The sequence below is a fragment of the Carettochelys insculpta genome, chromosome 7 (assembly GCF_033958435.1).
Source record: "Carettochelys insculpta isolate YL-2023 chromosome 7, ASM3395843v1, whole genome shotgun sequence".
In the NCBI taxonomy this organism is placed as follows: domain Eukaryota; kingdom Metazoa; phylum Chordata; order Testudines; family Carettochelyidae; genus Carettochelys; species Carettochelys insculpta.
In genome coordinates this window covers 31,177,186-31,201,297 of record NC_134143.1, presented here as the reverse complement: position 1 = coordinate 31,201,297, position 24,112 = coordinate 31,177,186, and the positions used below count along the sequence as shown (strand labels likewise).

Below are 24,112 nucleotides of genomic sequence, written 5' to 3'. Positions count from 1 at the left end.
AAGCTGCTCTTCAGCATGCCCTCGGAGCCATTCCTGACAACAGAGCTGGGTGAGATGGCAGAGAACCAGGCTCCACGTGACCTCCCTGGTCCTTTTCAGTAGCAGGCTGAGGGGTCCCAGAAGCAACCCTGGGGCACAACATGTCAGTCCTCTTCCAGGACCAGGACCAAGAACCAGGACCTCCTGGACATGTGGGGCAAGGAACACTGCCTCCTCAACCCTTCAGCCAAGAGGAGGAATGTCCTACTTATGTCCAGCTGGCCACACCCTCCCCCCAGCGGCATGGGGCCATCCCGCCCGCACCGTGTGGGTAAAAGTTAAGGAAATGTGGCAGGTCTACACCCAGGCCTGTGACACCAGGTGCAGATCAGGGGCAGGACTGAGCACCTTCCCCCACTACTTCCTGTGGGGTGATGATACCTTCCCTCCACCTGCCCCTGTGGACACAGTGGAGGAACCTCCCACAGATGGAGCCCAAGGAGGAGGAGAACCCAACCTCTGCCAGAGCTGGAGGTGGACACGGGGTCTGAGGCCAGTGGCAGCACCCTGGTCAGCGCCCTGGACTTGGCCACCTCTGGGGCATCCCCATGCTGATTGAGGGACTCTCTAGTAAGTATCCCATGTGTCACATAACCCAGGGCATGGGAGGCAGGTGCAGACAGGGCATGCTGTGAGCCTTGATAGGCTGGCTCAGGTGGGACCTCACACTGTGGGTCTGGCACATGCAACCATGTGGAAGGCAGCTTGTCCCACCTGGACCCAGCAGACAGCCCCTGGGCATGGCTGCCAGCTTCCTGCCAGCCTCATGGGATGCTGGACAAGCCCCAGGCCCAGGAGGAGGGAGGCCCGCCAGCCTCTGCCATGGCTGTAAGGGGGCTAGCCACATGGATGTCAGCCTGAACCAAGACACAGTGAGGAGCATGGCTCCTGGCACACAGGGGTGCGCACAAGTGAGAATCAGCACCCATTCCCATGGACAATGCTGCAAGCCACATGTGTGTTGGAGGGTCCCAAGGAAGGCTAGTCTATCAAGTGTGATGTGTGTGTGTTCCATAATGGTCAGCCTGGTCCCCGAGGTGCTGTGGAGACCATGCGTGGCAGGGTCCACTGTGCAGGCCACACATGCCTGTGCCCCCGGGGCATCCCTGTCCCATGGCCTGGGGCGTGTTAGTTGCTCATGATGGAGGGCAGGGCCTTATGGGCTGCATTGCATGAATCACTCACCATCTCCCCTCCTTGTCTTCCTTAAAGCTGGACCTGCACTGAGCGACAGCTGAGCCAGCCCAGCCTCCCCACTAGGGCCAGCCATCCCCAACCTGGTACTAGAGCAAGCCAGTCCTGAGGCAGCACCAGGGTGAGCCAGCACCCCCACCACTAGGGCTTTTTTTCTGACAGAATGGACTGGAATGGAGTTCCAGCACCCTTTTTTCCATTAGAACAACAGAAAATTTTCACCCAGCCGCATGGGAACCAGGGCAGGAGCATCCACCAGTCCTGCAGCAGCCCAGGTACAAGGGCAGGAGTCCTCATCGGTCCCACAACAGCATGGGAGCTAGGGCAGAAGCCCCCACCTGTCCTGCAGCAGTGCAGGGACCAGGGTATTAAAATTGAACATTCTAACATCTATGAGGAATCAACAGACTTGAATTCCAGCACTTTTTTTTCTACAAAGTGGAAGTGCTGGAGCCACTGCTAGTCATCCCACTACCCCATGACCGGCCTGAGCACCCATGGGGTGAGCACAGGTGGACCCATGTGGCAGCAAGGGCATGCTCCTCAAATAGGGCATTTGAGTCATCCTCTCTGGGGAGGAGAAGGAGGAGGAGGATGGCCATGATGAGGGTCAGCAGAAGCTGAAGCACCTCTGGGTGATGCCAGTATAAGCCTGGGGGCTGCTCTGGCACCATGGCTATCTGGAAAGTGCTGTGTCTCTCTCAGAAAGCATGTGAGCCCTGCTGTAGCAGCTGTGCTGTCCCTTGTTGAGGTAGGCAAGCTTCAGCATGGGCAGGGAACAGGCACGGTGTGGGGGGGGGCACAGGGGAAGGCCCCTTTAAGGGCATGTCTTCCTGGGACTCTCAGAAGGGCTTGCCAGCCATGCAACCCTGTCTGACAGGGTTTCAGGGGCTGTTCTGTTGACAGACAGGGTTTCCGGGTCACCGGGCAGCCCTGTCTGCTCTACTTCCAGTTGGTTGTTCTGTCGTGAGAGCGGCTGGGCAATCTGGCCACTCTCTGGCAACAGAGCAGATCAAAAGAGCAATCCACTTTTGTGTCTGGCCACAATCTGTCAGCAGAAGTTTTGTCGGAAGATATCTTCAGACAGTAACTTCTGTTGACAGACTGCTCTAGTGTAGACATAGCCTTAGATACTGTGGACCTGGTTCTCTTTTCACACTGGAGAACAATACTGTAGTTCAAATGATTGCAGTAGGGTTGCTCCTGATTTCCATCAGTACAGGGAAGAAAGGAATCAGGGCTAATATCTCCTTAGAAAAGTTATGTGGAACAGAACTTATATATTACCCTCCCTCTGCTGTTCAAAAATAAGTAGAAACTAGATCTATGACAAGCAGGTGGAAGTTAAGTGTTCATCATACAGCTGGTCAGAAATTTTCCAGCAGAAAATACTTCTGTTGGGAAATGTTGATTTGTCAAAAGTGACGTGTTTCATGGAAATGTGTTGCCTTCAATGATGATTGATCTTGAAATGAAAATTAAAGTGATACTCCCTTTTGAACTTTCTGATGTTCTGTTTCTAAATGATTGGGATTTTTAAAATTTCATACTATAAAATACAAAATAAAAATGTTGTAAGTGGAGTGAAATGTTTCAGTGTTGTAGCAAAATGCTCTGATCAGCTGGAAGCTTTTTGGTGTGAATTTCAGTTCACAGGAAATTTTGAAATTTGTTGTTTTCATTCCACTCTGGAAAGGAAGAAATTTTGAAGTTGTAAAACTCCCATGGAAATGAAATTCCAGTTCTTGCATAGCTCTTGCATTATATAAAACTCATATTTGCCACCTTTCCCTTAACTATGAAAAAGAATTACTTTTTTTGTAAAAATGGATCTAATTGTCCATTTCCCCACAAACAAACCTATTTGGCTTTGTGTATGTACTTGGAAGAGACTTCCTACCCTACATGTGCTTCCAAAGGGTAAAGTGTCTTCCAGGTCACTATAAACTTAACAGAGCCACAGCTCTGAAGCTACTGGGGGAGGGTTAGCTCGGTGGTTTGAGCATGGGCCTGCTAAATCCAGGGCTATGAGCTCAATCCTTGAGGGGGTCATTTAGGGATTGGTGCAAATAGATGCCAGGGATGGTGCTTGGTCCTGCCAAGAGAGTAGGGGACTGGGCTAGATGACCTCCCAAGCTCCCTTCCAGTTCTAGGAGATGCATATCTCCAATTATATATCTACTACAAAGACCCTGGAAGCTTAAGGGGATGGAACATTAGACTCCATATCCAATTTCTTCTGTAGTTGTTTATTTTGGGACCAGGCCTATATAACAGGTATCAAGCAATTTGACGAGGCTCATGTTTGACCCTTCCTCATTCACCTGTAACCAAAACTTCAGGAATTTGTTTGATCTGGGCCTTTTTGGTATATACTCATACAAACTATCAAGTCTGGGTCTGGCAAAGGTTCTTCAGACAAGTGATAGTTGTGGTTAGTGATTTTGTGAGCAACTGACATTTCTGTATTTGTGTGTGTACCTAAAACTTGGTAAAAATAGGAATGAATACCTCTGATTTTTCCAAAGTGCATCAGTCCTCAAAGCCAAATGGTAACTGTCCCAAAAGTGCTGCTTCCTGTAAAGCTGCCATTCTGGCTGGCATCATGCATGTCTTAGGACTGAGGTAAGCTCAGGTAGCTAAACATCCAGACTTCTCAGGAGAGGTGTGGTTACTTCCATGTTTAGAGTGTCATCTTACAACCTTTATTAAGAGATCCTTTAAATCCCCTAATTGGATCAAAGGTAAAACGTAGAGCTGGGCAAAACATTTTGCTAAGGTATTTTTAGTTGAAATATGCTCCTTTGTCAAAGCCAACGTGTACTGCAGAGACATGTCTCTTTTGGTGATATTTTCATCGCAAGGTTTCTGAGGTTCCTGGTGGACTCTCAGGTCATAGTGAGAGACCTGAATTGAAAACTTGATATTTTCAATCCTTAAATGGATCTGTCTGACACAATTCTATTTTGCAAAAATGTCTGAATGTTTTATCTTCATTCCAGTGGAGAACAAAAACAGTTTTTGAAACCCCAACGTTTGTCATGAAATGGAATTGTCATTCTCCAGGCAGCTCAAGTAAAATATCAATATGTAATAACTTATAGCTTTACCTTAGGTCCTGGAAGGCCTTGAAGACCCTACAATTGGAATAAGAGACAGTAATGTGTTATTATGATTTTAAACCCCAGTATTCTGGTTTCAAATTCAGTGTGATATCTTTCTTTTCTGACAAAGCAGATAAGGTAATATCTTTTATTGGATCAAATTCTGTTGAAGAGAGAGACAAGTGTTTGAACTACACAGAGCCTGTCCAATGAAAGATATTACCTCACTCACCTTCTTAAATGTCTTGGGGCCAATATGGTTACAACAACATTGCATACAACCTTTCTCTTCTGGCATAACATGACATATGCTTAACATGATACTGTTACCTATATACACACATAGGGTACATTTGCACAAGAGGCTTTTCCCAGCAAAACTGGACTTTTGTGCTATGTCAACAGTTTGTCAACAAAACCTGGCAGATCTGCTGGCAGTGTTATACCTTTTCCCGTTCAGGTATAATGCCCTGTAGATGCTCCAAGGCCCTTTTGTCAACAGACAGGGCTTCTGGTTTACCAGGGAGCCCTGTTTGCAGAGCTTCTGGTCAGCCATTCTGTCAGGAGAGGGCCAGGCAGTCTGGCTGCTCTCTGTCGACAGAGCAGATTGCTCTTTCAATCTGTTTTTATGTATAGACACAATCTGTTGACAGAAGTTTGGCCAGGAAATCCCTTTCGACACTGACTTCTGTCAACAGAAGCTTCTCATGTAGACATAGCCATAGTCTTTTGTCATATTAGAGCACACTTCATGGACTCTTCTGGTTTGATAATGAAGAGAGTCCATAGCAGGACAATATGGCAGTGGGACATGTCAGCTGTTATGATCAAAATGATTAACCAGAAAAATTATCTTGTCTTTCTGCTGCCTCCATGTTCACCTTTGCATCAAACACAAACCACTTTCCTGCACCTGTAAGACTCATTAAAATCTAGCCTAATGCTACCTAGCTAAATTGATAGCCTTCTGCTGTCTCAGTTCCTCTCTTTATTTTGCCAGCATTTCCAATCTTTACTGCCTACCTGCAATACCTGATACCTCTCTCTCCCACACCATTTCCTATACAGGAGAAAAGCTCCACCTAAAATCTGTACAAGTAACTAGATTAACTTCATTCAAATGTCTCCTGAAGTCTCCTCCCCAAAAGTAATCAGACAAAACTTACTGCAGCACCTGGAGGGCCTTGGGGCCCAGGTGGCCCAGATACCTAAAAGTCAAGTTAAAAATGTCATTGTCATAATAAATGCTTTTGTGAAAGTACAAAGCATAGCCTCTGTAAAACTAGGTATTTGGGGCTTTGGATAGCTGGTTATTAAATCACATGGATGATTAAGTTTGCCTTTTGAAGAAGCCCACAAAAGATATGAGGCTGATGTTATGTCAGTGATAAGGCAGTGGCTATGTCAATGATAAGATGGCCACTGTGAGCCCTGGGGCAAGGTGGGAGGGGAGCCTAGCTCTGGACCCCAGAAAGGGCAGGTCAAGGGTGGAAGTGGTGGGGTCTAAAGCCGTTGGCGCTTAGTGCCGCTCAGACCACGGTGCTGTCCCCACCCTCAGAGCTGCACAGAGCAGCAGAGCAGCACTGCCATGGCATTTCAAAGAGACCCAGTGCCCCGGGCCCCTTTGAAACTCTGGGCCTGGTGCAACTTCCCCCTTTATACCCCCCTTTGGTGAGTCTGGGTGTGAGGATTACAGAGTTTCAAGAAGCTCTGTTGATAAGATTTGCCCGTACATCCTCTGATAGTACAGAAAAAATAGAGCAAGATACTTACTGAGTCCCCTGTGTCTCCTTTTTCCCCATCTTTTCCAGGTTCTCCTTTTTCTCCCTGTAAGTACAACCATGTAACTATGTAACCAGAAGCTCCAGTGAGAATCTAGCTCCACCAACAGCCATGTCTGAAACAGCCACAAGTTTAAAAACAGCAACCCCTTCATAGAGGAAGGAGAATTTAGCATTCACTTACTAACACAGTCCATCCACACCCCTTTCTGCTACCCCGCACATCTGTGCCTTTCCTGTCCCCATGTACCACTCATAGCAGGCCTACGAGCCCATGTGCTTCTCTGAAGGCTGCGACCTCAGGGGATGGCAGGGAGGGATACATTGCATGCTGGCTGTCCTCCAAACAGGCAACTACCATTGGCCAGGAACTGATCGATAGGAGCTGCAGTATTGTGCTGAGGGCAGGGGCAGCATGCAAAACCGCTGCCCCCTCCCCTCAGGCTAATAACATACAGAGAAGCACATGGACCCCACAACCAGCTTTTCTGAGTGGTGCACCAGGGCAGACAGGCAGGGGGTCTGGCTGAGGCTCCCACTGGTCTGTGAGCTGGGTTGATGCCTTGGCAAGCCTGATCCAGCCTGCAGGCGGTATTTTGCCCACTTCTGCTTTAAGGGCTCTCTTCAGCTGGGTGGTATGTGTGAATGTGGAGCAGGGATGGACAGGAAAACTTTGGAAGTAAGCTTTTGTACTGTAGTAATTAAAATCTGTATTTTGCATAAGAATTTATTTAAAAACTGTATGTCTGAAAATCCAAGCATTTAAAGCTAGAGCTGAATACTCAAATTATGCATCTAAAGCTCTATGCAAGCATTTCTTTAGAGATGTGATAATCTTCAGCAACAAACTAATGGAATATTTAAAGTAAATTTTCAGTGAGTACAGTAATGCACAACTATTTTCGTCACTAAGTTCAGAAACGAACTTTATACTCCTCTGTCTTGGCAAATGCTTGTTAAATGGCTTCATTACTACTTCATGGCTCTTTCACAGGTTCCATGTTATGCTACTCAGTCTGGCAAGCTGGAAGGCTGTTCACTTTTCAGTTAATAGATCCTTGCTGGGGGTAAGACCGAGGCTATGGTGACACATCCACTTTCTTGACAAAACTTTTGTTCTTCACGGGTGCTTAGGCCTGCACACCGATGAACAACAAAGTTTTGCTGTGGCAAGTGCACATTGGAATGCTGCTTTGCTGGCAGGAGTGTTTTCCCCCACACAAAGTGAAACCCATTCATTGAAGAGGGAAGTCATTTGTCGCTAAAAGAGCTGACAAACAGCGTTCACACAAGCTGACTTTTAGTGGCATGGTGGTGTCAACATAGCCTGGGTGCTAAAAGCTGTGTAGTGTAGACATACCGTCACAAAGCTGCAACCCAGCTGTGGGAGACTGCAGGACCTGTCAGAATGAGGCCAGGAAGAGAGAAGAAGTTTAGCACTAAGACCAAAGGAAGACATTTCCTTCCCTCGGCTCTTATGCCAGCTGACCATGGAGGCTAGGGACATCATCCCTGTCCATCCGGCCTAGTAGCCATTGATGGACCTATCCTCTGTGAATTTATCTAGTTCTTTTTTGAACCCTGTTGCAGGCTCAGACTTTACAACCTCCTCTGGCAAAAAATTCAACAGTTTGACTGTGAGTTGAGTAAAGAAATACTCCCTTGTATTTACTTCAGCCTGCTGCCTATTAATTGCATTCAGTAACCCCTAATTCTTACGTTATGTGGAGTAAATAGCAATTTAGGGGGGAAAGTCCTATCTCTAAGTCACTTCTGAAAATGGATCAAAGGCTCCTAAGCCATATAAGCACCTTTAAACATATAACGCTCAAGAGTTTTCGTGCTTGCTCTGTCCTCTGCTTAACCCAACTTGAAAATTCATTCTTTCTTTTGCTCTCTTACTGTAAATCCTGGAAGTCCAATTGGACCCGGTAATCCTGAAGGTCCTGGTATCCCTTGGTCACCTCGTTCTCCTTTCTCTCCAGTTGGGCCATCCAGACCCTACAGATCAAGAAAGACTGTGGTTTCTTGAAACCATACAAACAAAAGATAGATGTAACATTACGCTGAAATGTTAAATGCTTCTTTAGTTCCTTGAGTGATGTTAACATGACCAGCATGAGTGTTGTTAACGTTCTCCACTCCACTCAGAATCATGGGGTTACTTGTGCAAGAGAACAGGCACATGTTTAAATGTTTTGCTGCCTGGATTTACCATTGTGAAGTGCTTCATTGCTCCATGTGAAGTCAATGGGAATATACACATACTTAAATTTATGTTTAAATGATTTCCTGGATTAGTGCCAAAATCTTGTACTAAGAACTAATTCTTACAGAACTGAGAGTAATAGTCAATTCAGAGAAACAATTAGGGTGTGTGACTCAGAGAGCAGCCAGAGATTTCAACACTAAAAGACTGATGTGATTACTGGTACTTGGTAATGTACACGAAGGAAGGTCCTGTCCTTAAAGTTCACGTGCAAAGCCCACAACATCTGGCAGTGTTTGCACCCAGGCTTCTGGTTCATGCCTGTCTCTTCCATGACCGTTTGCAAACACAACTCGCTACTTGACTTGTTGCGTTTACTCACCGGAGAGCCAGGTTCTCCTGTCTCCCCCTTTTCCCCCTTTGATCCTGGGGTCCCCATAAGTCCAGCCTCTCCCTTCACTCCTGGAGATCCTTCATTTCCTGGAGGCCCTTGGGGACCAGGAGGGCCCACTTCTCCTGATTTACCTCGTGGGCCCTAAAAAAGATACCCACACAATTTAAAAATAATACTTCTGCAGTTAGGGAAAGAAATCAAAGAATGGGGCTTAGTTCACTGGAATCTCTGGCCATGACACAGCTTGGAGTTTACATTGAGATGGTGCTTAGCATATTACTAGGTGCCCTCAGACAATACTTTTCTCTCGTCCATGGAGAAGTAATATAAACTTTGCAGTTTTCCTTTATCAACAGTTTTGGGGTGAAAGAGGAAACTGTATGAAGTAGTGAATGAAACTCCGAAATTATAACCAGTATCTTCAAAGCTACTCAGTTTGTTTGAATATTGGGTATTGCATGGCCATCTTACAAGCATCTGATGAATTTTGCTGTCACGTTCCTTATTTTTTTCTTTTTTCTTTACATTTTCATTTTTGCAAAGTGAAAATGATTTTTCTTGTTAGTTTTTAGTGTCTCTCTTGACAGTTACTCGATAACAAGTAGGATGTCTTCATGTCACCCTCCTATTTGTGAGTCCATTGATGGCTGATCAGCCTGATTCTGTAGGCACAGGTCTTATCACAAAAGTGGGAGGTGTTGCTAGCTGTTTGAGGGGTATGGGGCAGTTTTTGTAAACACCTAACCAATCAAGGGAAAAACATTTGAGAGATGTCACCAGTAAAGAAGAAATACATGTGTGTTAGTATAGTTACCGAATGCACCATCTTTGCTTAAAGCTCATTAGAAAAGCAGTGGAACTGCTGCGGCTTTGCTACCTGACATTTTTGCTGGCAGTGCAGAGAATTTGTTTATGGAGATGTTATACCACAAAGCTCTGCTCTGGCAATTTTTCTCCACAGGTGTATGGAGGAGGATTTGGGTGTCAAGGGCAGAGGCAGAGCTCATATGTGTCAACAATGATGTGAGTGAAACTGAGAAGAAGGAAGACTGTGTAGTTACTGATTTAGGGCTCTATCCTGTTAGCTGCTGAGCAATTTGGTCCAGCAAAGCACTAAGGGGTCTTACTCAATGCCCATTATGGTCAATAGAAAGAATCCCATTAACTTCAGTGGACTTTGGAGTGGGTCGTAATGGCAAAGTTCAGCAAAGTTCTTAAGCATGTACTCACCTTTAAGTACATAAACAGTCTCACTGGTTTCAGCTGGGCTACTTATACGCTTAAAGTTAAGCATGTGCTTAAGCAGTTTTCGGAATCAGACCCTAAGGGACTACTCGTGCTTTCTGTTAAGCACATTGTTGAGTACTTTGCTGGTTCACGGTCAGAGTATTCAGCAGTAATCTGGATTGAATTTGAATGGGCCTGATTCTGCTTTCATATGAACTAGCGTAAATCACAAGTAACACCATTGCTGTGAATGTGGCATAAATGAGAGATGAATTAGAACGTACATCTTTCAAGTATACAAAAATGTGAAAGAGTATGCAGCTGAATGGCTCATGTATGCTTATTATTTAGAACTGGTCAAAATCTCCCACTTTCAATTTGCCATCCTTTTATCCCTCCAAAAACATGGATAAACTTTTTTTTTCAATGTTTATGCAAATGAATCCTATCCTTGAACAGCTATAGTGGTGCTCAAGAAAATTTCAGATTTTTAATGTTGATGAAAACTTGTGGTGAAATTTTAAATTTCAGCAGGAAAGAGAGGCATACAGTTAGAAAAATGCCCATGAAAAAATCTCACTTTTGACTAGCTCCAGCTCCTATCAGCTATTAAGTTTTCAAATCCAGAAACAGGGAAGATTCAATACTCTCACACAGCATCTCTCATCTTACCTTCTCTCCATCATGTCCAGGAGGACCCGGTAAACCAATTTCTCCCTGAAGTACAAGATTGTCATTGATCATTTTTTAAAAATGTTATTCTGTTAATTTTACACGGGGCATGGAAACAGGAAGATGGGGAAGATGCTATGGAAACCGTCAACAGCAATGAATCTGCAAGAGCAGAATAGCTGAGAATGCTAAAGAGACAGTGTTCGAAACCTTGTCAAAATTTTAAGGTTGAATAACTCCACTATAGCTGCTCATGCTGATTTGCAGTACACTGTCTGGACTACACTATATCCAGGCACTGAGATTAACTCCAATATGCAGTGTTTTGAAGGAGAGTGGGAGTAATAAGAAAGTATTCTCCTTCTTTAAATCAAGGTCATGCCTGGTTATTGTGCAAGGAAAGTATTTCAGGATCTGAGATATGGAAAAGGCAAAGACATGATAACTAAGCATGTACAGACTGCAAAGAGAAAAAGGATTGTAGATGCCAAGGGTGATGCAGGAGGACCAGGAGTATAATAGCACCAACGTTCCAGCCTTTGATCTTCATGCATGTCTAGTTATCTTTTCAAGAATGACAAAAGGAGAGTGGTACCTTCTGTCCCGGTGGCCCTGGGGGCCCGGCTACTCCAGGAATTCCAGGAGGTCCCTAAATAAGAAGAATGTTCAAATGTTATTTTTTCAAAACTCTTCAAATTGGAAGGAGGGCAGGATTGTATTTTCTTTACACTTCTGCAGTAGCAATCCTGAAATAAATTATCTTGGAAAATGAATACCTAGCAGTGGACTACTAAATAACCAACAGTAGCAATTCATAATCAAGTATTTTTTTTCTCAACTTGATGAATGAAAAAAAATTACCTTGAAAACGGCATTTGTAATAATCTGCTTCCAATAATAAAGTAAATTTAAATAATTATTTGTTTGTTGATAATAAATATATTCTACTTATGGAAATTCAGAACCCAAATAAACAACATAGCTAACGGGGAAATTCTGTGCTTCTGAAATGCTCAGCACAGGCTAAATTTAACTGAATGGCCAAGCATCACAAATTTAACAATGTATAGAAATTATTTATTTACCTATAAAAAAATCTATGGCCCAAGTTTTCCAAAGTGCCTCAGTTTTTGGGCATCCACCATAAGATATGCATATTATCATAAAGGTGGGCATTCAAAAATGGGAGCACTGAATTAAAAAGACATTTTGGAAGCATTTGGTGATATGCAAGTATGACGATGTGCACCTCAGATTTGATGAGCGTATCATGATAGTTTCTGTTTACTATATATAAAATTAAAGATCACAGTTATGAGAGTCTGATGATGGATGTAGTTCTTCATCTCGTTTTAAACTACCCCCTCAAGTGGGATTAATACTGATGGCTACCTCCCAGTAGAAACAAGGCTGGACTATCATACATCCCTGGTATTAGGGAAAGATATGCTTAAGAAAGGACACTTTCACTGCCCTTAAAAAGAGCACTACTTAGATCCATCCTGACTAGCACTGGGCTTTGCTTACTTTAATCCTCCTTTTAGCTGTCAAATCTGCTTTTTAGCATCAGCACCTAACCGTAAAGGCCAGACACTTTAGTGGCGTGGAATTAAAAGTTTGCTGGTCAGAATGAGTGCCCACTTTCCTCTGGCTGTTACTAAAACCCTTATTCAAAAAACCAAAACGCACATAGTGAAGAATAAGGACTTGCCATTGGGCCAAGGTTTGTGTGTCCAAAAACTGACATCAGTAAATAAAAATAAAGTTCCCTCTCAAGAGTTAAACTATTTCTGAACACAGTATTTGTGCTTTCCCCACTCCTTTAATATTATTCTGGTTAAGACTGCTAAAGAGTGTATTACAGGGATGAAATTAAACTAAGTACAAAAGTGCCCGCAGCACTCTTTGTAATAATATTCCAGAAATGTATTCTTTCTGTGCTGGGAGCACTGAGTGGCTGTCAGGAAGGTAGGATGGTAGAAGTTGTGGGTAGTCTTCTACAGATAGGTACGTGACTCGTCTACTGTGAAAGACATTTCGCTGTGTGGTTTATAGCCTTTTCCTGAACCATCTAATATGGATATTCTGGATTAATTTTATGAGGGAGTTCAAATGACTTCTGTGTCTGTTGTTATTAAGAATGTGTCCCATATCATTGTAAAGGACTAGCACCATAGAAGTGTAATAATCAGCATTATTCAGTGCTGTTAGTATAGAAGAAGAAATATATAGGATTGCACTAACATGCTTAGTTTTGTCATCCAAAAATGAAGTTTGAGATTAATTTTCTTAATTGTTTGTCTTTCCAAAGGGACATTCTCTTCCCCTGGTCCCACCTTTCTTTCATTACCTCGGCTACTAAAAGTTTTAATGACCTGCAGCTCTTCTTGGGAACTCTCTGTTGCTACAAAGCAAAGGGAGAAAGAACCACTCTAACTGAGAGAAAGCATCACATGGAAAATAAGCAGTTTACTCCAGGAATCAGTGAACATGGCTTCCAAGCCACATAGGCTAGCTTCTTACCTGTAGAGCTTCGTTGAGGTTACCATCATAATCCACCAGTTGACCCTTTCCTGGCTCCCCTTTGGGACCATGTAAAATGACCCAGATCTCCAGCCAGAACTTGTTATTGGCTGGACCTCCCTGGTCCGGCACCTTCAGGACATAACTGGACCAGCTGAGGTCTCCAGCCCCAAAGCCAGTTGCTCGGTGTGCTTCCAGGCCAGCTGGCCACACTGATACAGCCCCGCCCCGGCTCCAGCTCCCCTGCCAGGTGGCTGGGCTCTGGCTCCCAGGCCTGCACCGACAGCCACACCCTTGGTTCCCAACCCTGCTGCAGTCACCATGACCGCAGCTCCCAGCTCTGCCACGGCCGCAGTGGCTTTGGTTTCCAGCCCTGCTGTGATGGTGCAGCCCTGGATGCCTGCCCAGTCAGACTCTGAGCTGCCAGCTCTCCTGCTACCTCACTCCCAGCCACTGAGGCTCTCTGGCCTAGGAACATCTGCGATCTGGCAGAGAGTTCTGGATTAAGGAGGTGCAACCTGTATTCCCATGCAGAATGCAGTTGTCTTAATCCTTCTAAGTTACAGCTGTTCAAGGAGTGATTGATAAATAAGCTGTGGAGAAGGGCTTATGGCAGTGGAGGTAGACTCCAGCATGTAGTATGAGTGTTGCTAAACTGGATGCTCTTGGTTTGCCTGGGTCAGATTCACCAGTAAGCTCTAGTTGCTTTGCTCTAATATGGCAATACAAATGAGCTATAATCATTAATTGTGGTAAAGGGGATAGAGGAAATTCTAGGAAACAAGCAGTCCTGGAGCACCTTAGAGACTAATAATTTTATTTTTTAGGTAATGAGCTTTCATGGGTAAGACCCACTTCATCAGATTTGGAGCAAAAATAAGAATCCAGGGTTTATATAGTATGGAGGGGTGGAAGGGAGGAAGTAGGAGGAGTGAGAAGTAAATTGAGTGGGATGGGTGCCATTCCTGTAAATATCAAAGGTGTGGCTGATGTGGTTAAGTCCAGCAATGGTCTCTACAGTATAGATATATGGACAGAGCTGGCAACAGGGTTTGTTGCAGAGATACACCTTTGGGGCTCGTACACTAATGTACCAGCAATGCCCCTCTGCTATGTACATTAGACAAACTGGACAGGCCCTGCGCCAAAGGATGAATGGACATAAATCAGACATCAGGAACTGGAATGCACACAAACCTGTAGGGGAACACTTTAACCTCCCTGGAGATTCAATAATGGATATTAAAGTCATCATTCTCCTACCAAAGGATTTTACCATAAGATTACACGGGAGACATCTTAATTCGAATTCATCTGCAAGTTTAACACATTTGCCCTGGGGCTTAACAGAGATCTCAATTATCTTACACACTGAAAGGGACAATTTCCCCACCTTTGATATTCCCAGGAATGACATCCATCCCACATAACCTAATTTACTTCTTCCACGGGTCCTATTAATGACAGGTAACTCCCCCCAGTTTTCCTTCTTCTTCTTCCTCCCGCCCCCCAACAACCTACCAGTATATAAATCCTGGATTCTTATTTTTGCTCCAAATCTGATGAAGTCACTTTTACCCAAGAAAACTCATTATGTAATACATAAAATTGTTAGTTTTGAAGGTGCCATAGGACTACTTGTTTTTTGTGAAGCTACAAATTAACATGGCTACCCCTTTGAGGCTACTAGGAAACCAGTCTGGAAGCCATTAGAATGGGAAAAGTAGTCTTCTAAGCTTTTTAAAATTCCTTAAATTTTCAGGAATGAAGCCCCTTGTTAGGGTAGCACTTACCCTTGGACCCACAGGCCCCTGTTCTCCGGGTGCTCCAGGTTCTCCCTATAATACAAACATTGCATTACCAAAGCTTTGGGATATTTGCTGCAAATATAAAATGACTCAGGGCTAGATTGTGCAATACAGTGACCCTGCATAAGAGGGCCGTGCATTGCTGTGTCACCCCAGAATCACTCAGCAGAAGGATTTGTCCTTCCTTGCTCTCTCTTTTCCACAGTGGAGGGGATGTAATTTGCTACAGACCTCTACCAGTAGCAAATTACTCGCCCCATACCTCATGCTGGCCCACTGCGCTGGCCAGTACACTCGAAAGTGACAGAACCCGATCTCTGCTCCCTCTGCCTTGCCCTAGCCACCTGGCTGAGGAGAGAATAGCATGTGCTCAGTTGCCACTTGCCTCTGTGCCCAAGGTCCAGGGCAGGCAAGCAGACAGGTGAGGATGGGGTACTTCAAGTGCCACTTATGCTCCTGTGCAGGCCCCAAGCCTAGGCTCCAGTCTGCATCTTATCATAGTGACTTTGACCTTCTTCTTTTGCTGATGGAATGTACTGCACAGACTGAAATGGCAGTTCTGTAATCAGGAGTGCAGCTCTGAAAGGTGACTACATTCAGCCATGGAAAAAGCTGATTGTTTCAGGTCAGGGAAATGAACCTGGAGTGGCCACCTGGTATTTTACTGATGATGAGCAACACAAAAATCTTTGATCTTCTCACATACTCCATTCTTTACCCTTAGACAGCCCATCCCACTGGAGTCCTGTTTTCAGTTAGAGTGATGCTCTGTGTTTCAGCGACCTTTGCAGGATTTTCACAGATAAGACCCATTGCGTTTGTAGCCTTTGCTTTTCTTAAAAGAAAATTACAATTCTTCAACACTATTACATAGATACTACATAGGAGCGCCTGGTACCTGACGAGCTAACATCTTGTTTTGACTTCAAATGAGACTGGAAATCTCACATTCCAAGAGTGACCATTAAACACAGTCCCAAGTGCCGCATCATTATATTAGGAGGTAACACAAAGCAGAACTGTATAATGAAGCTACTGCTTTCCAGCAAAGCCCATGCTCTCCCCAGAAAGCACATTTATATACTTTTTCTCGTTTCAGGATGTTCAGCCAAAAATGCTTATTGTTGTAATTATAGCTGCTGTTTCTACTTGCAGTGTAGGACCTGGAGTGACTAGTAAGTATTTGCTATTTCAGCATTCTAGAGAAATCTAGAAAAGCTTATGTTTGAACCTAGTTTATGCCCTGCTACCACCATTCCTCAACACTGTCTAGCATATATTTTATTCAGAGCATTTGCCAAGAAGCTGCTTGTTTGAAAAGATTTTTCAAAAGATTATGTCAACCAAGAGAGATCTTAGAGGCCTTAAAATGTTGCACATCCCCTCCTACTTTCCTAACCTGTTAGCCCCAGTTCTTGATACACTTATTTTGAAAGAAGCACTTCCACTGTGCTGTAATTGTACTGATCAACATGTTCAAATTGATTTCAGATAGCATTCCCTGTCTTTCACTTGCCCCACCAACATCCCCCCTCCTCTAACCTCCCCTTTCCTCCAAGATTGTAGAAGCCCTGATTTTCAGTACTGCCTGTCTCACTAGCATACTCAGGCCTGGTGACAGCAGAGGCAAAAGAGGGCAATTACTTTGGGGCCTGGCAATTCAAAGGGCTCCCAGCTGCCACTGCTGCTGCTACTGCTTCCAACTTCAAAAAGGGCCCCAGGTCCTTTAAACCACTACTGGAATGCCATGCCATGTGCTTCTGTGGGCTGGGGGCAGGGGTGTGGTCATGCTATGATCCAGGCAGTGCAGAGGACTGGCTGCCCTGGCTCTGCCCTTTCCACCAAGGGGCTTCACCCATTCCAGGAGTGCAGAGTAGAGTTTCCACCCACCCACCCACACACCTTGCCAAGGTGCCTGTGCAGGCTGTTAGCTCCCCTGAGCATAGCGTTCAACATTTTAAAATTAATTTCAGGCAGCATCCTGCCCTGTCCCACCAATTGCCCGCACTGCATCCTCCCACCCTCTCACCATATCCTGTTAGCCTCACTGCCCTCTTCCTCTGTACCTTTCCCCCCTGCGGTCCTGCAGTGCCCTTCTGGCCAATGTCACCAGCTTCCCCCTAAGAAAAAAGAGAAAAGCAACAGCTTCGTGCACATGTGCAGACAGGAGCAATTCCCACCATGGCTGTGCTGCAGGTCAGCTGTTAGAGCTGACAGCGCTTCAGATAGGAAGCCTTCCACTAGCTCTAACAGACCTGTCAAACCCAGATTTCTCACAGGAGTTTCAGAGCACTGGAGTGAAGTCCCACTTCTACACTTCCCAGCGGCTCAGGTCTCATTGGGGTCATAAGGTGCTACAAAGTGAATGGGTGATAAGAACTGGGACCAGTGAGTCATTTCATAAGTGCACTGTGAACAGAACTAGTCCTTGGCATGCTAAGTATCATCCGCTATCAGGTGTAATTTGAAGGCTGCTATTTCTCTAGGTAGGAACATAGCAGAAAAGGAGATCACCAGTCCTGATATGCAGTATTCAACCTGTCTTAACTGGTATCTATGGTACCAGATGCTGGCAGTGATTCTGAGGGACTTACAAGCCCTACAAGGAAATCATTTGAACTCAAGTAAGTTTTTTCTTCCCTCCCACTGGAGGACATGCAGTTCATAATTTTTCTGACCCTTCAGCATTTAAAATTAAAGCTAAAATACTGTGCAGGAACTGGCTAGCTTATGAACACCCCTCCACTCCAGGGCAAAATTACAGCCAGGTGCAAATGCAATGCAAACTTCAACCCCTTCCTAAACACCCTGAGCTAGGTACATTCCCATAAAAAAGGAAACAATCCACTGGAGGAAAGAAACACACCTTTGGTCCTGGAGGCCCAGGAAGTCCCGGGGGCCCAGGTTCTCCTTTACCTCCCCCGAGGTCATTTCCAGCATCTCCTTTCTCTCCCTGGTTGTAAGGAGGAATAATCCACCATCAGTTACATCCATTTCTCATTCTGTAACTTCACCAGCCCAGTTGTGGTTTTGGGGGCGGGGGGAGCAGGACTGGCTGCTGGCTGATATTGAACAACCTGCCTGCATTTTACTTACCTGTTAACTGCTGAATTGTGGAGTTGAGAATTGGAGACTAATAAAACTAGCTAGTGAGGGGTTCTCCCCATGCCTCACTCTCTGGCGCTGCAGCCTCTCCTGTTATTGAACCTTTGGACCTTTTACACAGTTCTGCCAGTGCAGTTCATGCCTGACTCTCCACATGAGGAGATATACTCGCTCAGGGTCTCATCGATAGGGAAAGTAGCCATGGCACTACAAGCAGTGGGAAGGGCTAGCCTATATGCCTATTAACTGATGAGCACACACTCAAGGTACCTAGCCCCTCCCACCATGCTTGCAGCCATGGCTACACTCTGTGCTCAGCATGCTAGAGCAATGAGAGCTTGAGTGAGTATATCTCCTCAAGCCGGGAGTCAGATCCCAGCTCCAAGTGCAGACACACCTTCAGTCAGCAGTGTGTTGACAACATTTACACAAGGTGATACCTCAAAAATTCTCCTCTTTATCCAGCGATAAATGTGACATGGCTTGAAATCCCCCTCCCCAACCTTCCTACTATCACACATAAAATCCATTCATTCCATACTCCTCCACTAGTCCCAGTCCATCTTTCCTTTCAGTCCCACCCTTTGGGGCCTGGTGTTGCTCCATCAACTTATTTGACAGCTTTGGAGAGTGAAAGCCTTTCTGTGGTCACAAAACAGACACAGGCTTGGCAGCGCCAGTACCACCTTCCCCACAGTGTTCTACTACTGTGTCTCAGTCCTTCACTAAAATGACCATTCTAATAGTGCGGTACATTGGCCTATTCACTCCACTGGCTCGCTGCTGAATCATGCATAAAGAATAAGAGTTAGTGCCAAATGTGATCGTATTTGGAGATGTATAAGACATGCACTGGGAGCTGTACAGAATCCCCCTAATTTTATGTACAGCCTCAAATAGCCATTGGATGGTAAGGAGCATGTTAGTCATCATTGGTCTGGACAGGATTTGTGGCCTGATATCCTAAAGATGAAAGGATTTGTATTCAGTTGTCAGTCCTTTGTTAAACCACTCATTTTTCCTATTCTGTAGACTGAGTTTGCCATTGTCATAGGCCGCTGGGTTACCAGTGCCACCAATGGAGTTGCATCCAGAGAGGGTAGCAATATGCATGAGCCCAAACATTTTATTTCTGGTTGTGTCACAGTGTCTTGTTTGGTGTTAAATAAATCAGATTCTACTGGTGGGTTGTGGTGTATTTTAAAAAAAGATATATAACAAAGTAAAAATAAAGCTATTAATCTAAGTCAAATGGGATCCGGCTGGTCTTGAAACTGCCGGCTTTTAGGGATTGAATGTAACGTAAATGTAAAGTGAGAAATGTGCTATATGCTTCCTATATACATAAAGTTATTTCCCCCTCCTCAGTGGAGCTGGCCATGGGATCATGTTTATGGTGGTAATAGCATTCAAGTGTATTTGTGTGTGTGCATATGTACGTGTTGGTGTAAATGTGTATACAAGCACATGTGCATACAGTTTATGTAGTTGTATACAGTTGAGTGCAAGCTTCTTGGCTGGGGAAGGGAAATGGGATGAAAAGTCAGAGGACATTACAAACCTTCTGTCCTAGGATTCCAGGAAGTCCAGGATCGCCCTTCTCCCCCTGTTGGTGAAAGGCAAAAATGTTCAGTAGTTTTCTTTAAGGGCGTCCATTACTTGTGGGACCAGTGAAAGTGCTACCAAATGCACAGAGTTCATCTCATACAACACATCAAACATTCCAAAAATTCTTTTCCCCTGGAACATGCTTTTAAGAGAGGCAGCCGTGTCATGTCTCTTCAGCCTGCCTACAGAATCTGCTCAACTGATTTTTCATCATTTTCTCATACCCCTCATGTTTTCACCCTGTTTTATAAAGTCAGCATGGGTCACTGTCTGTTACTTTCTATGAGACTCTTAGCAGTAAAAGGACTCTATACAATGGTACCCCACCAAGTTAAAGGTCATTTTTAACTTTAAAACTTGCATTTTGGTTATATATTTTCTTCCTTGTTCTAACAACCAAAACTCCTTGCAGCTGGACTGTGCTAGGGATGGTTAATTCTTTGCCACTTGCTCACATGCTCCTTCCATAGAACATTTGGGTTGTTGCTAAGTATCAGAGGGGTAGTCGTGTTAGTCTGTATGTGCAAATACAGCGAGAAGTCCTGATGAAGTGGGTCTTTGCCCATGAAAGGTTATGCTCCAAAAAAATCCATTCGTCTATAAGGTGCCACAGGACTTCTCATTGTTTTGGGTTGTTGCCAGTCCTATTCATGCAGCAAATAAATATTTGAAAGTGACTGCAAGATATAAATGGACATATGGAATTGAGTAAGAGAGATATTGTCACACGAAATGCTATCTGGGTAACTCTGGCTCATGTCAATTTTAAGGACTCATATAAGTATATGTAACTATGACATGTATATCTGTTGCGGAACTGCCCAATTAGATGTAAATGACTGAAATCATCTTAAGGCCTGATCCTTAACTTTACCACAAGTCTGAGTGTTCTGAGATGCAAGGAATATAAAACTGGGCTCTCTGAACAAGCCAAATATCAGGTCAAATCTTGTGTCAAACTTCAAGAACTTGTGACTGAATAGCATTGCACAGCACTGCTTCCTAATTCAACAATGCTCAAGGTTGTCTGAGGGGCATGTACTGAAATAACTCTCTTTTCTGTCAGTTGTGAAATATACTTCGGCTCCCACTGCTGCCACTTACCCCTTCTGAATCTACCTACAGCCCATGAGCTTGAAGGGTGTACTGGTGAGAGCATTTCTCCAAAGGAATCGAACTCACTGTCCTGTAAGGGCACCTCAGATATACTCATATATCCCTTGTAGGACTTTCAGATATTTTCGGTTTGTACATATTCTAGTATGTTGATAATAACAGATTTTCCTCGCAGTCACCAGGCTCTAAACAATTAGTGCATCATCCCCTTTAACAGTCAAATTCTCAAGTGCTCAGTGGTGATGAAGAGGAGTGAAAACAGGAATATGGAAAATTACAATGCCAGAAGAGGACCAGATAGACCACCCATGACATGACCACTAAGCGCCAAGACCCCAGAAAAAGCAGTAGTCTAACTGAATTGACTTGCACAAGGTACAGTCAGACTCTGGATAAATCTCCCTTGGAAATGAGTAAAGGACAGACATGTGCTGCCCTGTGGCTGTTTTTGTGAAGTTAAGTTGTTTAGCTTGCAGTCGTATCTTTTATGTGCCTAAAACCTCTGGTACAAGGCCACATCTCTTCAAATTTTTGAGCCACAACTGGCTCACTAACTACCTTTTGAGTTCTGATTAAGATACTCTTCTAGTCTGGCCACAGGGTGCAAACTTGAAACCAAACCCTTAACTCCAGCATTTCCATTTGGGATAAGCTGCTTTAGCAACATGCTCTATTTAAATATCTGACAGGGTTTTGGTTGATGTAGTTTACAGATACCGTAGTCTCAGAAAGAATGTCTCTAGTACAGTAACATTTGCTACTAGAGAAAAGATATTTTCTTATCTGCAATTGTTAGTTCTCCAAAGTTGGTATTACTTACAGATGATGATGATTACTATGATTTTTTTAAAACCGATTTCCAAACCCTCTTCCCCAATAGCATTGGATAATATTTGGTTTTAGATTTATTTCAACTCTTTAATTTGTCAGCCTATGGCTTCACTATTGTTTCTATTTCAGGATACAAATATCTCCTGAAATAGCAACTCCTGTGCTAAACGCCGCGCTTGAAATAGCAGCTCTATTTTGAGTGCACTATTCCATTTCCACTACCCCTTGTCATGAGAGGGACAGTGGAAACTTCAAAATAGCCCCTTATTTTGAATTTCGGTGCTGTTTGGATAGCACCAAGTTTGAAATAACTCAAAATACTTTTCACAATTTGCATTGCAGGAGTTGCATAAGTTATTTCGAGTTACAGCTACACTGTAGTAACAGAGAGATAACTGTGTTAGTCTATATTCTATCAAAACAAAAAAGCAGTCCAGTAGCACTTCAAAGACTAACAAAATAAATGTAGCCATAGCCTCAAAGAGTAACTGTCACATGAGCAGTAACAGAGAGGGAGCCATGCTAGTTACTTGGCTGTATTTCTCAATAGCATACAAGAGCATGTAGTCTCTTTTCAGGTGGGTTAACCCAGAACTTTGGTCTATAAAGGATGTTTCTACAGACCCTTATCCCACAAGCATACCTCTATTATAAAAACAAAATCACAAGAAAAAGCGTGATAGATAAGGAATTTATTTTTCCTCTCATGCCTGGCTGAGATATTTTAATCTCTTAGAAAGATGCATATGTGAATTTCAGCAGAATTCAAGGACTGGCATACAACACGCAAAATGCCTGCATAAGTGCTCTGAGAAGGGACATGCATTGTATGATGCTCAGGAAGTAATTATAAGGAAACTAATGTTGTTTTAGTCATTCTACCCAAGACAGTGTAGTTATCCATTTTACAAGGCTCTCTGATTTCCAGCTCAGTGTACCTTGCAATCACAAGCTAATGACTTCCTCCCTGGGAAAGCAAGAAGTTCCCAATGAGCTGGGTTCTATTTCCTAAGGAAAATTTTTAATTATTGGCTAGCTCTAGGACATCAGACTCTTATGCTCTCCAATCATGTCACTGTTCATGTAAATCCACTAAATGAAAATGGAATATCCCAGTAAAAGGAAGCTCATCGTTTATTATTACTGTAGTCAGAGGGTACAAAACCTTTCCCAAGAGAATGTTAATGCTTAGGACTCATTCTCTTCCCAGAATGCACTCATCCCCGCCTTCCTGTGGGTCCTTCTGTTTCTTGAAAACAGGAACATACAAAGCACATGTCCTCAATGACACGAGAGCATCAACAAGGGGGAAAGAGCATTTCACCACACACATGGAATCATAGTGCAAAGCAGTCCAGGTTAGCTATAGGGGAGAAGCATGCCAGTGTTAAGGAACCACACCCAAACATACAATGTCCTACCCTCTGTCCCCTTTTCCCTGGCAAACCTGGGGGCCCCATCATTCCTGCATCTCCAGGTTCTCCCTTTGTGATAAGAAAAAAGACAGAGAATACATCTGTTCTCGGACTGGTGGTTTGCACACTACAACGTAACACTACAAACCTGATTAAGGCTAAAACAAGAGGAGTTGGCTGCTCAGTGTCTGAATTTGCTGCCTAGGGACAGAAGTGCAGGGATATTTTTGTACCATTTTTCTTATTTTACACATATTGACAGAAGGGGACACGAAACATGACCAATTTATACAGCCAAAAGTGCAGGAGGGCATTCATAGTAGTTCCCTCTGCAGCACTGGCATGTCTCTGGAAGGAGGCACAAGTGCTGATGCAGAGAGGCAGGTGAGGGGAACAGGGAGAGAGTAGCATGTTGTCACATAGCTTAAGGGCCAAAGAGGAAAAGAAAAAGACCAAGAGGGGAATATCCCTCCAGACTGTAGCTCTGAGTGAGTAGGCAGGAAGTGAACAGATGATCACTCTCAAACATGCCTCTTTTGTTGGGGAGAAATGCAATTCGGATTTTCTGAAGTAGACCTGGCATTCTACACATGACACAAGGAAACCCCTTATAAACAAAATATAGGGAATGAAGACTTGCAATAACTATCCCTTTAGGTGCAACATTTTTCCCCTGAATTCCCTTGCTGGCCCACAGGAGGAAAATAGGGAAAATACATAACAGAAGGAAAGAGAAGAGAATGAATGGCCAGAAAATGAGTGGTCATTTTAGAAGGCATCAAGTCAAAACCATGCTTTAGTTTGATTTCAACTGGAATTTAAATTTTTGAAAATAGGGGCATAAGGTCAAATTTAAAGAAATATTAGAGATCCAGTTTTCCTTTTCTCTTAGTTAATCTTGTCAATGGATATTGTTGTTTTTATCCCAATTTTATCCCAATACAATACAGCCTATAGGCTAAAAAATGCTGTTAATAAAAGGGAAGTAATTGAGTATCTTGAGTTGCTTCCTGAGAAATGATGTCCCAGTACTGCTCGTTTAAAGGGCATGTGCCAGGGATCCTAGCAAGAAGTAAGAAATATTCC

General features: G+C 44.0%; 1 protein-coding gene across 1 annotated transcript in view; it reads right to left on the bottom strand.

The window, feature by feature from the left end:
* The window catches only part of COL13A1 (collagen type XIII alpha 1 chain), a 118,395-nt gene that overhangs the window by 36,073 nt on the left and 58,210 nt on the right, over positions 1–24,112 (bottom strand). The window contains exons 20-31 of the mRNA XM_075000245.1: positions 23,033–23,095; positions 19,618–19,662; positions 17,818–17,904; positions 17,018–17,071; positions 14,937–14,981; positions 11,216–11,269; positions 10,621–10,665; positions 8,710–8,862; positions 8,021–8,119; positions 6,111–6,164; positions 5,504–5,545; positions 4,344–4,370 (exon numbers count right to left, since the gene is read on the bottom strand). Of these exons, the coding sequence (XP_074856346.1) occupies positions 4,344–4,370; positions 5,504–5,545; positions 6,111–6,164; positions 8,021–8,119; positions 8,710–8,862; positions 10,621–10,665; positions 11,216–11,269; positions 14,937–14,981; positions 17,018–17,071; positions 17,818–17,904; positions 19,618–19,662; positions 23,033–23,095 (768 nt within the window). The remainder of the gene's footprint in view (positions 1–4,343; positions 4,371–5,503; positions 5,546–6,110; positions 6,165–8,020; positions 8,120–8,709; positions 8,863–10,620; positions 10,666–11,215; positions 11,270–14,936; positions 14,982–17,017; positions 17,072–17,817; positions 17,905–19,617; positions 19,663–23,032; positions 23,096–24,112) is intronic.